Genomic DNA, 13,299 nt, shown 5'->3' with positions numbered 1-13,299 from the left:
GACGTGTTAGTCTGTGTCGCTCACATGTTAACACAAAGTGATTATGTACAGTAAGAGCACTCTGCCATACAATGAGCTGGTTTTGCATGCAAGGGGAAACGCGAATTCTAATGTGTGGATTGTGTACAGTATGTGCCTTATACTTGGGTCTCCAAATTGTTCTTTTTCGTTAACATTAAAACTTCATAGTTTAAAAAGCCTTCAGACACTTTTTTTTGAGAAAACAACTCATGTAGTTTTATATTTTATTAATAGCAACATCAGAGTACTAAATGTACAGAGGAGGAGTCTGATGAGAATCGCATTTACAGTGCTTGCAAATACAGAGCTTAGAAGTACAAGAGTAACCAAATCAATATCACCTGGAAATTTTAACATATTACCAATACTTACAAAAAGAATAGAGAACTGTGATCCATAAGACAGAAAAGAAAAGTATACAACAACTGACACAGGAACTGCATCTGGTTATAATATATTTTTGTATGTCCGTGTGTGTGTGTGTGTGCATATGTGTGTGTATGTGTATTCTATTCATAGATCTTATATAAAAGTAACAGAGGTACTCTTTGATATATTAAACACAAATATAAAAAGATAAAGTTTTCACTACGTACAAAGTTTTCATTTAAATGGCACAACAAAATCTGAATCAGGTTTTGTAGAGCAGTATGGAGCAGTATGCGGCATATATCATAAGTTCATTCTACTGAACAAACTAGGTGGCATCAACTTAATGTTGCCCATCAATCAAATGTAAAACGTCAAAAAGGATGGTGCTATCTGCAAACACATTAAGCTTTGTAAGTAATTTTGTATGATGGAAAATCATTAAAGCATTCAGATTGGTGATGGTCGCAGAGTCTGGCTTTGTATCTCTTGATGGAGGTGTCAAGTGCTGCACTATAAGCGTCAGCGTAAATGGATTACATCATTTTCATTTCTACATTTTCTGAAAGACTCACCTGACCCCCAGTATACATGAGATATTACACATCTGTATTACAGTTCTGTATTAAGGTCTTTGTGCCTGAAATGTCTTTTTTTTTATTTTTTATAATGGACTGGAGAACTAGCTGAAAATATCTTTTAAAACAAAAATAAAGAGGGGGGGGAGAAAGCCTACATTTATAAAGTGCAATTTGTTTCCGTTACAAGTTTGACAGAAAATGAATGATTCAACAGTGATTCAAAATAAAAAGTGTTCACACGGAAATTTGATATTTCCAAGACAATGTCAAGCAAAGTATACAGACCGTCCTGAAACACAAAGCCCATTTTTTTCACATTGCTTGGTATATTTCTGTATTGGCACACGTTTTAGAAATGGCTTCCCGCCAGCCATTCCCTCTATGTACCCACATTTATTGAAATTACTCTGTTCCGATATATTTAAATTGCCTCCGTAAAAGTTACATACACCTGTACGCTGTACTCTGAGTGGAACAACAATTAAACCATGCACTAGGACTTGAAGAATAACTGCTTTAATCCAGACCTCAAAAACATGTATGATCTTCCACAGTGATTGCTATACAGTGCTTTTTTAAGATAAAAAGTCTGTCATAAAATCAAGGAGCTATTTTATGAGGTTGCTGTCACATTACTTTCTGAAGTATAACCCCTGGAGACAAATTTGTAGATGGCGGCCTTTTTTAGCTAGTGTTTTGGCAATTTTTAAAAAATTTGTTTATCTGCTTATTTTGTCCTCCGTGAATGTAATCACAGACAATAAATAAATAAATTGTGTTCAGAAAAATGTTGTCATGGTTTTCTAACTAAATTGCACCATTAAAACACACAACAATCAGCTGAAGAAAAAAAAATCATACGTAAATTGTCTTCACATTTTCGATAAATAATATGAAAGTGGGAAATCTGCGGCTGGTTAAATGGACAAGTTGAATGTACAATACGAGTGACGTTCGTTTAGCTGTGAGGCCAAAGTAATACAACTCCATTTTATATCAAAACCTGACCTTTTACATTTTAGGGGGCCATTGTAAATCAGATTTACATGCTCAACCAAAATGGTCAAACATGCAGAACACAGAGGGAGAAAAAAATACAATGCATCTAAAATTTGACCTGTATGCATGAGAAGCATTAGAGCCATTCCCCCCATATATTATTTTATTACCATTAATTTACAGCCAGTTTATGTGGCCATTAAGCAGCATACAGTATTTAGGACGCAATTCACAAGGGTCATTACGGAAATGACCGCGCATCAGATCGGCTGGTATTCATCCATGATACAGTTTTCAGCTCTCCTTTGCTTTTTTTTTTTTTTAATCTCTCCGCATGCCAATATCATCTATAATTACTCTAAGGGAGCAGTCGAGATTCTGAAGAACCATAAGTACTGGACGGCCTTCGAACCCATTTGTGTTTGAATGACGATGACACCACAAGCGCATAAGTGCTGACGGGATGTTTCAAAGATAGGCGCCACGCCTCAACTACCTTAGTTCCAGTTTTTAAGGTAGATTTTGTACTTTTCTAAATTTTGAGACTGCATGTAATACTGAAACAAATTCTAATGATATAGCAGATACAAATGGGGAATTTCTGTCCTTAAAAGCGTCAGCGAATGATGTAAAGCAATTTTTAAAAAACAGTGTTCTGAAACTACAAAGGCTTACGGTAGCAATTTCTTCCCTTATTTCAGGCTGTGGAAGGAAGTGGAGAGGGTGAGGGCACAGAGCAATGGTGCATCATGGGATATCATTCCGTCTCCATATCCAGAAGGTAGCAGGTTTCATCTCAACATCGCACCATCAACAGGTGCTCAGTCGTTTCTAAATGTTTTGTGAAAAAGTTCTTATTAAAAAAAAACAAGACCACCAGTGGATGCCAGCACATTACATCATCTGCAAAAAGAGTCTGGACTAACAGCCAAGACCAACACACCGGGTCCTGCTGTGTAACCTCTATTATGATTTCAATGAATTGACACCATAATCTTGTGTCCTTAGAGACATTACTTGGGTCAGAGAAAACAGATAAAGAAACACACACAAAACAAGTACAATCCAAAACCAATAATAAAAACCCTAATGTCAAGATTTGAAATTTACATATCCTTTTCCTGGAAGAATGTATCAACCAAATCATATATCAGGAGGATCTGGTGGCTGATTTAACACATTTGTTCAATAGCAAGTGTGCCATTTTACAATCAATCGAGAATATTGTTTTCTTGTTTGTCATTTTGAGAAAAAAAATACATCTGCAATACAGTTAAAACCATTCATTTTTATAGCAATATATAATGTGAAAACTGAAAGACTTGAGCATGTGTTGATACAATATATTCATATTTCCAAAAAAACTGAGGTATCGTGTAGGAACGAGAAGCATGTAAACAGTTCTGTACTAAACAGGCGTGCTTCAGTGCACTGCTATGATAAATTATTCAGAAAATGGTTTACACCTGAATGATTGGCAACAGAATGCTTTACATGAGGCAAAAATAGTTGTTGGACCACGCTTAATGACCTTAGAATTAATTACTTGCAAGAACATCAGTTAAAACATTATCTTTGTTACAGAACCAGTTTTGACAATGGCATGGCAATGGGAGAGTGAAACTTCACGAATCCCATAATGGGTAGACTAGCCCATCCGTCAATCCCTAATTCATATCAACCAATCAGTCTTTTCATTACAAAAGACTGCTGTTAGATAAATTCAGTGATCCATAACAGATGATGCTGCCACTAAGTTTGGGGTTTACAAATCCTGGCTCTGCCACCACTATAGTGGTGAGTCTTAACTGATCAATAAATGCCCAGTTTAGGGATCATTGTCATTTTGTGCCAGATGAAAACCTCTCAAATCCTGCCCTGCTCCAGTTTTTTTTCTTCCTGAATGAAAAGATTTAACATAAAAATGGTCCGCTCTTGATCTCGAACATGGTGTTAGCATGAAAAAAATACAGTAGCCTCGATGTAAGCATTATGTACCCTATTTTGTTGGTTGAAGATATCGTACATACTGCTTGAATGCGCGGACCAGAAGTTTGGCACAAGGTCAATCTGAGTTATGAAAGAAATATCATTGTTGTACCCATTGTAGTCACAGATGTAAACAGAGACACAATTTCCCTTTCCCAGCCCCAACACTCCCAAAAAGAACAGGTAATCTTTTAAAAAATAGAACACCTGTACAGCAATGGAAGGATTTTGTATTATATATATATATATATATATATATATATATATATATATAATACATCTACACATGTATATTACAGCAACAATATAATAATCAGCCATCAGGCTCTTTCAATAAAAATATGAAATCAGGGCAGCAGCAGAACCAGCTCAGGTCACTCTCTGGTTGAGAATGAGGCATTATCTCTTATAGGAAATCTGAGGTGAGGGGCAGTGGGATATGCAGGCAGCAAAGCACAATGGGCACGGCGTCCGTGAATGGCTAGCACACAGCAGCGCACGGTGCTCATTTCCTCTCTCATTGTGTGATCTGGCGGGACCAACAGGTGCGTGCCCAGAATAGGCCCACTTGCGGGGGCAACCCACATTTACACTGTGTGCTGCCAGATGGCACCCAGACAGGTCCTTATGGGCTCCAGGATAACTGGGCTGAGGAGCACAACCATAACATTACGGTGTCAGGGTACTGTTGGCCACGGGGTCACTGACTCGCATATATTAAAACATAACAAACATTTTTGGTAATTTCCTGCGGTTGAAACTGAAGCTAGCAAAACCGTTACATGACAGTAACTAATATGGGTTACTTTTTTATTTCTAATTGTTTTTTCCTGGATACACATTCTGTTTATAATAACATTGGGCTTCATTCACAACGTATGTGTACAATTACATTTAATTGTAAACTGTGTCTAAGAACGTTTTAAAGAACATTTTGGAATTCATCTTTTTTTATTTATCTGTACTTATTTATGGCTGTTTCCTTATACTAATTACATGAACATGATTGCGCATAAAATTTGCAAACTGTCAGCATTCATTATCTCATACAATCATATGCACAAAAACAAAGTTCTGGACATGTGTCATGAATTCCATATTGGTATTTTTGTAGGAACATTTTTAGGAACAAATGTACAGTAAGAATAATTTAAGAAAAGTTATGTGAATGAGGTCCATTGTGTTTTAAGTCTTATACTATAATTTATTCATGTATTTGCATGTCCAATACGTACTGGAAATGCTGATGTCACAGATACTATGTCAACAGAGCCATATAAAATTGAATTGAGTGGCAGATTCAGAGTCTTCTCTGGTTTTCACTGGAGATGTGAACCTGGCACTCAATTCACTTTATATTCATTTTACATAACAAAATGGGCATCTTTAGGGACAGGATTTGGCCATAAGAGCTGTGGATGCCCATCGTAGGATGTCGGTATAATTCGTAAAATTAAATGGTAATTCTATTAATCAATAAAGCTTGCAAATAAAAAATCCCCAGCAGTGTCTGAACAGTCAACTAACACCACATTTAAAGCACATGAGTATTGTCAGTGGGTGGTTTCATGGCAGTTGATGTTGCAACTGAATTCAGTTGAGGAATGACGCTTCATTCATTTGTATTTTTGATGCCATACTACTCAAATACTTGATCCAATAATAATAATAATATTTGTGGTTTTTAAACTGTCGATAAAGAGCTACAGTTGTTAATGGAATGGGAAATTCTGCTGCAGGTTTCAAAATGGCACCTCTGTCGACCATGTGACACACCAGAACATGTGACTGTCACCAGCGAATGAACCGCACCCTTGTTCTGGCTCTGATGGGTGATGTCACACCACACAGCAGTCACTGACATGCTCACTCACACAGTACGCTACACTGAGACTGATTTTGGGCGCATTAGTAATTGCATTTAAAGATAAAGGCTTTCCTGGACTTGGATTAAGACGAGGAACGCGTGCGATGATTCTCAAATGCTGGCAGTGATGATCTGTTTTGCTTCCGCTTGCACCTCAGCTCCTCCTTGGCTCGGTGAAAAAGACATAAAACTGTCTTTTATAATTTAATAAAACTGGGATATGTCAGTTTAAACCAAGATGTATTAGAGACCTCCCACAAGAGATAGTGCCATTCTCGTTGTATTTTTAAAAAATGGTAATCATGGCTTGAATAAATGAAAATAAAATAAAAATCTCCCCCAAAAATTACATTTTAATGGCCAAGTATTAAAACTGTATTCCTATGTTTAAATTATCAAAAGTGAAACTTCATTTGGGAATAACCCTTTGACAGCATCATTTATTTTAAGAGTCTGGTCTGTATCTTGACAGTCATCTCAAATTGGGCACCAGAACATGATTAACAGTCCTGAGGTCCAGTCACAGTGGACCTAGATGTCGTGTTGTGATTCAATTGTTTGTTGCTGTATAAAAATACGGTTGGGATAGGCTGAATTTTTTTGTCTTTTCTTTTCTTTTGTTCTTAAAAGGGGATCTGGTAACAATGCCTGGAAGAAAAGTCTAGAACATAGCATGTACTGTAGAAAGCAATTTCTTCTTTTGTTATCACCGTATAGTGCTTTATACATTTTCTCTTTTGGAATTTACCACAACGCTTTATAACTATGTTAAAACATATTCATAAAAATATTTTTTTTTATTTTATTTTTTTTTTGTTTCTTTTGTTTCAAAAAGGGTACTGGATTGATGTAGGGGTACGACTTGGTAAAATGACTTGCCCATAATGTCTTTATTAATCCATGATATCCTGGATGGGGTCCTTCTGTACAGAATGTGGCACAAGTGGCATTATTGGCACATTGTTCAGTAACACAGTTCAGCTCGCACTGGCAGCAGCCATTGGCTAGTACACTCTCTTGTCTTCAACGTGTCTGTGATTTGATTTACTCTTCGGTGCGCGCACGCACACACGTAATATATATATATATATATATTCGCTCTAAATATATATTTTTAAATCACCATCGGTCTCTGGAAAATAATCTGGAGAGGCATCCGGCTCCACTGTCTCAAGCTGTCATTCATTTTAGAAAAATAAACTTCTGCGCTCATGTTCGGGCAAGGTCCCATTATTTTACAAAATTGGCTGTTGGTTCTTTGTGTAATTGCTTGTTTCGCTTGGTTTACAGGTTGACCAATGGAATCCTGTGAAGAGAAACAAAGCGTTGCATTAACATATTTTACAAAAAAAAGTTTGTTTCATTAATTAGTTCCTTGACAGTAAGGAAGCACAAAAAAGGATAATGTGTAGATCAGAATTAAGTGCAGGCCATTGTTTGATGTTGCTCTCTCAGATATTCCCATGAAAGCATATTGCTTACATCGCTCATGAAGCATATACAGTACTTTCATGCTGCATGAGCTGTTGGGAATTAGTTGTCCACATTTATTTGGGTAACATCCAAACCAAAGAAAAATTAAACAGGTCTGAATGACAAAAAAATGTTTAAAAGACTTTACATTTCCAAAGAAATTGTGCCAAAACAGCTACAGTCCAAGCACTGTCAATGCAAAGATTATTCTGAGGCATCCAACATCAACTAAAATAACATTTTCACAACAGGTGTAGCAGTCTCAGAGAGGTTTAAAATTTCTTAATGAAAAAAAAGCTGAGAGACAAAACTCACAAGCTAAAGAGATGCGGTGGCAGACCAAAATTGTGATTTCTTTTTCTTTTTTTTTGTAAAGCACTACACAAAAACAGAAAAATTGCTTTTATCATTCAAGCGTTTTTGCTTGTCTGTTGCATTTCTTCATGACACAAACCACATGAACTCAAGAAACAGAGTCCTGGTAAACCGGAGTCATAGGCCGGACCTATCCCAGTCCCGATATTACAAACATTTACAAACATTATTCACATCATTCACAAAATACTTGCGCACATTTAATCATGAGCAGATTTTGAGAATGTTCACATTTCATTGACGGGTTTCAGCATATCTAGTTTAGGTCATTCAGCAAAAGGGAGTTTATAATTTCGCTTAACGTTCTTTGGATCGGTGTGCGGTGTGCACAGACATGTTCCCCTCACCCGCACAGATCCTTACCTTCAGGCACTCAATTCCCTTTCAAAACTGGGTCAATAACAAAGACTTGTTTCTTGGCCCCCCAAAGGGTTTGGACCGTCTCAGTATTCTCAGAATGTGTGTTTTTTTATCTTTAGTATTTAGAATTTTAAATGAATGCAGTTTACAGTTCTGGTGATGAAAAAGAAAAGCTCATTGGCATTCTGTGAAATGCACCACCTTTGATGTTTACCTTTAGGTTTTACATTGCAACTGTACCCTTTCAACAAGCAAGTGGGAACATTCAGATGGACAAGTGGGAACAGATGGAACGATGCCATTTTATGGAACAAGAATGGCTACCGTAGGCTTTAAATACAGACTTCCAAACACATGTATAGCACACATACGCACATGTGGAACACACCATTGGATATAATCCTTCCAAAAATGACATTTCTATATGAACAAGACCAGGTTAAAACCTAGTATATGGCTGGACCGAACCGGCCGACGTCACAGACAAGCGCGGTGTAACTTTATCACTCACTCAGTCAGTCAGTCACTCAGTCAGTCACAGACATGCGCGGTGTAACTTTATCACTCACTCAGTCAGTCAGTCACTCAGTCAGTCACAGACATGCGCGGTGTAACTTTATCACTCACTCAGTAGGTCAGTCATTCAGTCAGTCATAAACATGCGCGGTGTAACTTTATCACTCAGTCAGTCAGTCATCACTCAGTCAGCCACAGACATTCGCGTTTGTAGGGCTGGCCCACTGTTGAGGTCCAGCCAAAAATCTAACAATGTCAGGCAAATGAGTAATCATTCCCTGACAATCAAACGACCGGACCACATATCACTTTAAATGTGGCCTGCAGATTTCATAAAAGTCCTTATGAAATTCTGATACCAGAATTAATGTGCAGGCAACAGGAAATAATGTTCTTAAGTAAGTTTAAATATAAAGAGAACATTCCTTATGTCAAGAATGATTTCAAGAGTACAGGACTTTACTTGCTTGCTATACTTCATTAAAATGGCACTTTCCATGTGACGAATTGATTATTCTTACTGTTTTTATGTCTTTTTCTAATATTAGTTGCACAAAAGCAAACCTGTTGCTAGACATTACAAATCCTAACTACAATAATACAATCTCACAACACCTGCTGTGCTAGTGCAGAAATTGTCATTCTGACTGCAGATATAGTTTTCTTCTACATTTTGTAGATATAAGCAACAATAAAAAGGGATTTAAAAAGCAATTCAAGCATAATAAAATTATTGCAATTGTAAGAGATGCATGATTAATGTTTTGTTCAACTCTAACACACAGAATGTGGTAATGTGATAAAAACTTTCTAAAGATGAATCTGAAAATGAAACAACATATGATTCCTTAACCAGTGGGTTCAATTTAAAATCACTATACCCACTCAATGATGTCAATGAAAAGCAAACAATGTTTTTGTAGTTCAAATTATGTTCTTGCACGTGCAATCCAATTGTTACATATCTTTTCATTCGTGAAGTCTAGTGCGTATCCATTGAATCGCAGTTCATTTTGCCCGAAAAGCAGTCAGAACAAACTCTGTCTAATTATATAAATAATGGCTCACAGGAAAGATGCACTGACTTCTGACAGGAAACAGTGAACAAATTCATGACTGGGCTTTTTAAAACAGTTTGCATCACATCAGTGCATGCTATTCTGTTGAGTGCATATTTTCCTTCGGCAGGCAGTCTGGAAGCAATCAAGTTACATTAGAAATTCTTACATTAGAAAGGTTGGCTGGTGACCTGAATAGTTTTTTAACATTAACAGACAGAGGAGAACAACTCTGCCACAACAGCTGTTGTTTATTTCACTGAAATATATTGTCTCACCAAAAAATTATATTCAATGTAAAAATGACAAGTTGCAAAGCATACACTCTATAGATTTGTAAATCTGTCTGTATAAAAAAATAATTGATATTGAAAGTCACAACTAAATGTCACCAGTGTGTTTCACAGAAACCAAACATACCACATCACAAAGCAATGCTAGCCAGCTATGTTTCCATAGAGTCCTTTGAGTAACTTGGCCCTGCGTGTTATAATACCTTTAATCCTGGCAGAAGACACGGTTACGAAAATGCATCTTTCACCTGCTGTACCTGAGTACTGGAAATCAAATTCAAGACTAATACGTTGTGTGGGAAAATTAACATGTAGTAGATAAACAGTAAACAGAGTCTCAGAACATTACGTCAACATAACATTTTTAGTGAGACATCAGGTTGAACACCTAAAAATTTCATAATTTAGGCCAATAATCTGGAAGTATAGAAAGATTTATATTTATTTATATATCTATCTTTCATGCTTCCATCACATGATTTATACCAGCACAGCAGCACAGAAATAACATATCACAAAAAGTGGTGGTATAATGATGGACTCTGTGTACTTGGTGCACCAGGTGCAGATATAACCAAGAAGGCCTGCCTGAATGCAACTAACAGACAGTATCCGGCAGCAAACACATGGCTACAAGGTTAAAATAAAGCAAGCCGTAGGGCGAAGGCACAATTTGGCTATAGAATATAGAAAAGAAAGCAATACGTACCAGAAACAAAAAAATCAGGAAGTCTGAACCACCGACAGGAAGTAAAGGGACTCTGGTCGGTCAGCAGGAGATCTCAAACCATTTCTCAGACACAAAGGCCACAGGAATTAGCTGCCGTTCAGTGGGCGAAGGTCTGCAGGGGGCGGAAAAATGTGTTTGCGAATGCTGGTACCAGACAGAAGACAAAGGGTCCAAGTTAATTTGTCAAATGCACGCTCTCTCACACACAGGGAACAACGCACAGTACAATTTACTGAAGTTCATCTGAAGTGAAGCAGACCTCGGAACTTGGCAAAATTAAAGCAATATATACTCCACCTGCAATGGAATTACTTTTTATGATGCAAGAAATATATTTTTTTATATCTTATAATTATTCTTTAATGATCAGGCGAGTGATTACAGCTTTGTTCACTCATTGTAAATCAAGAGGACCTTGTGTTACCGTTTCAAAAAAGCCATCACGCATTGTCATCAAAAAGCCCTTTTCCAATAGTTTTGATAGACTTTGGGTTCCAATGGGCACTGTCTGGCTCAAAAGGGTTGGTGAGATTAGTTACCATAGGAACCACACCTGTGTCCCTCATATACCCAAGTGTTTACACCTTTGGATGGACTGCATTTATATAGCGCTTTTATCCAAAGCGCTTTACAATTGATGCCTCTCATTCACCCATTTACACACACACTCACACACCAACGGTGAAAGGCTGCCATGCAAGGTACCAATCAGCTCGTTGGGAGCAATTAGGGGTTAGGTATCTTGCTCAGGGACACTTTGACACGCCCAGGATGGGGGATCGAACTGGCAACCCTCCGACTGCCAAACAACCGCTCTTACCTCCTCAGCTATGTCGCCCCCACCTTTGGGGAACTCTGTATATTCCTTCACGCCAGTCTAATATAATCTCATGCCATGCAGTAGAACAGGGTGAAACTTTATTTTCTTTATAAAGTTATCATTGCTTTTCAACGTTGAGAGCTTTTACTGTTATTTATCTTTTCACTTCTCACTCAAATGACTTAAAATATAAAAATTTACACAGATATTTCAAAAAGCTATGAACTGGGGGTTTGGAAACTATAAAGCTTCATTGGTGTGTTTTTCTGCATACTGCAATTTCTTCTAAATAAAACAAAATTTACGAAGCAATGATTGAATGCTTAAAATTAGCATCACGTCTGCGTCGTGATCTGCATCAGTAGTTCATCGCTGCCGTTTGCATTTAATCACGGGAAACACGACAATTCACCAGAAACTCAGCCCCTTAACACCTTCCCACAAATAAGGTAGAAACAAGGTGCTTGGTGAAGCTGTTGGAGTCGCTGGCGTATTTGTGCATGACAGCACGGAGAAATAAATGTAACAACTGATTTAAGAAATAAAAATGTGATGTGACACAGCAACACATTTTAAAATATTTTTCCCCTTCTCTCAATGACAGTTTAGCACGAGCCCAATGGCAAAGAAAGACAACAACAATAATAAAAATCAATAGAACAATCAAAGCAGAACGCAGAAGAGCAATGTGGTCATGTCTTTAATAAGAAACTAATTAATTTATTTTCCAAATTTATTTTCCAAATCTTGTCAGTAGTTGCTTTCAGCAGCCATGCAATATCTATCGGGGCGCGCTTGAAATGAAAAATAAAAGTCGTGCACTTTAAATTTGACAGATTAAATTTTATAACTACAAGACTGATTGACTTGGGCCTCATACAGCCTCCTATCACATTATTAAACCCCGAACAATATCTCTTAATTCCTTTAGGACTTCAGGGGTAAAGAGGACGTTGCACAGGGCTGACAGACAGCCGCTCTATTAAATCTGTTCGCGGATAATCCTCCAAATCTCTGCAGCAATAATACACACAAAGTGCAAGGAGCCGCTTGAGCAGAAACCACATCTTTCCAATGTTGTCTTCCCTACGAGGAGGAATGCTGAAAAACAACGCAATCAGACACGGGCTTGTAGTTTACCCAAATGCCCAAAGGTGGTTGACTTTATAAGATTCGGGCAGTCAAGTTCAAAATGAGTCTTCACAGCCTTCAATGCAGTGTTTGAGGACTCCTTGCTAAATGAATCTCCTTCTACATATACACAGCATTCTTGATATGAACTTTAATTATACTTCAAGCATTCTTAAGTATAAAATAGTATACTTCAGGTATACTACACCATACTATTTTTTCTCTGACCATTGGCCTGAAAGTCAGCCGGGCCTTACCTATTTCCGTTGTATGTTGTCTTGTACACGGGGGTCTGCTGGATCATCTCGTCCGTATAAACGGGTACTGCTGTCCGTACGCACTCGTGCGAGCACTGTAAACTGTCGTTGTAGGCCGTGAAGATGTCCACGCTGCTCGGCACCCGCGCCGGGGTGAAGTCCGTCAGGTTCTGGCAACTCTCCTCCTGCTGGTTTATCTTCCGTTGATGGCTACTGTGGCGACCACTTCCGCTCTGTGCACAGCTACAAAAACACGTACCAAAAACAAAAAACAAAAATAAAATCGTACCCCGTACAACCGTCAGACCTGGAATCTCCGCGTCTTAAAATCACACATTCTGTAAAAAAAGTTTTTATGCCAGGCTCCCAAAGATAATTGAGGATTCTGCCTAACCATACAAAAAACCTTGCATGGCCCAGTGGTTATCAGTTTTATTGGTCTTTAGTCAAAAGCACCATT

At 37.8% G+C, this 13,299-nt stretch overlaps 1 protein-coding gene across 2 annotated transcripts in view; it reads right to left on the bottom strand.

Annotated features, from left to right (window-relative positions):
- Positions 1 to 231: 231 nt before the first annotated feature.
- The window catches only part of ajap1 (adherens junctions associated protein 1), a 51,491-nt gene continuing 38,423 nt past the window's right edge, over positions 232 to 13,299 (bottom strand). For both annotated transcript variants that reach the window (XM_064300896.1, XM_064300897.1), the window contains exons 4-6: positions 12,840 to 13,082; positions 10,611 to 10,743; positions 232 to 7,132 (exon numbers count right to left, since the gene is read on the bottom strand). In XM_064300896.1, coding sequence (XP_064156966.1) covers positions 10,671 to 10,743; positions 12,840 to 13,082 — 316 coding nt within the window. In that variant the 3' untranslated portion in view covers positions 232 to 7,132; positions 10,611 to 10,670. The remainder of the gene's footprint in view (positions 7,133 to 10,610; positions 10,744 to 12,839; positions 13,083 to 13,299) is intronic.

Source organism: Anguilla rostrata, chromosome 11 (genome assembly GCF_018555375.3).
Source record: "Anguilla rostrata isolate EN2019 chromosome 11, ASM1855537v3, whole genome shotgun sequence".
Taxonomy (NCBI): domain Eukaryota; kingdom Metazoa; phylum Chordata; class Actinopteri; order Anguilliformes; family Anguillidae; genus Anguilla; species Anguilla rostrata.
Note: the sequence above shows the minus strand (reverse complement) of the source record. Positions and strands in the feature narration are given on the sequence as shown.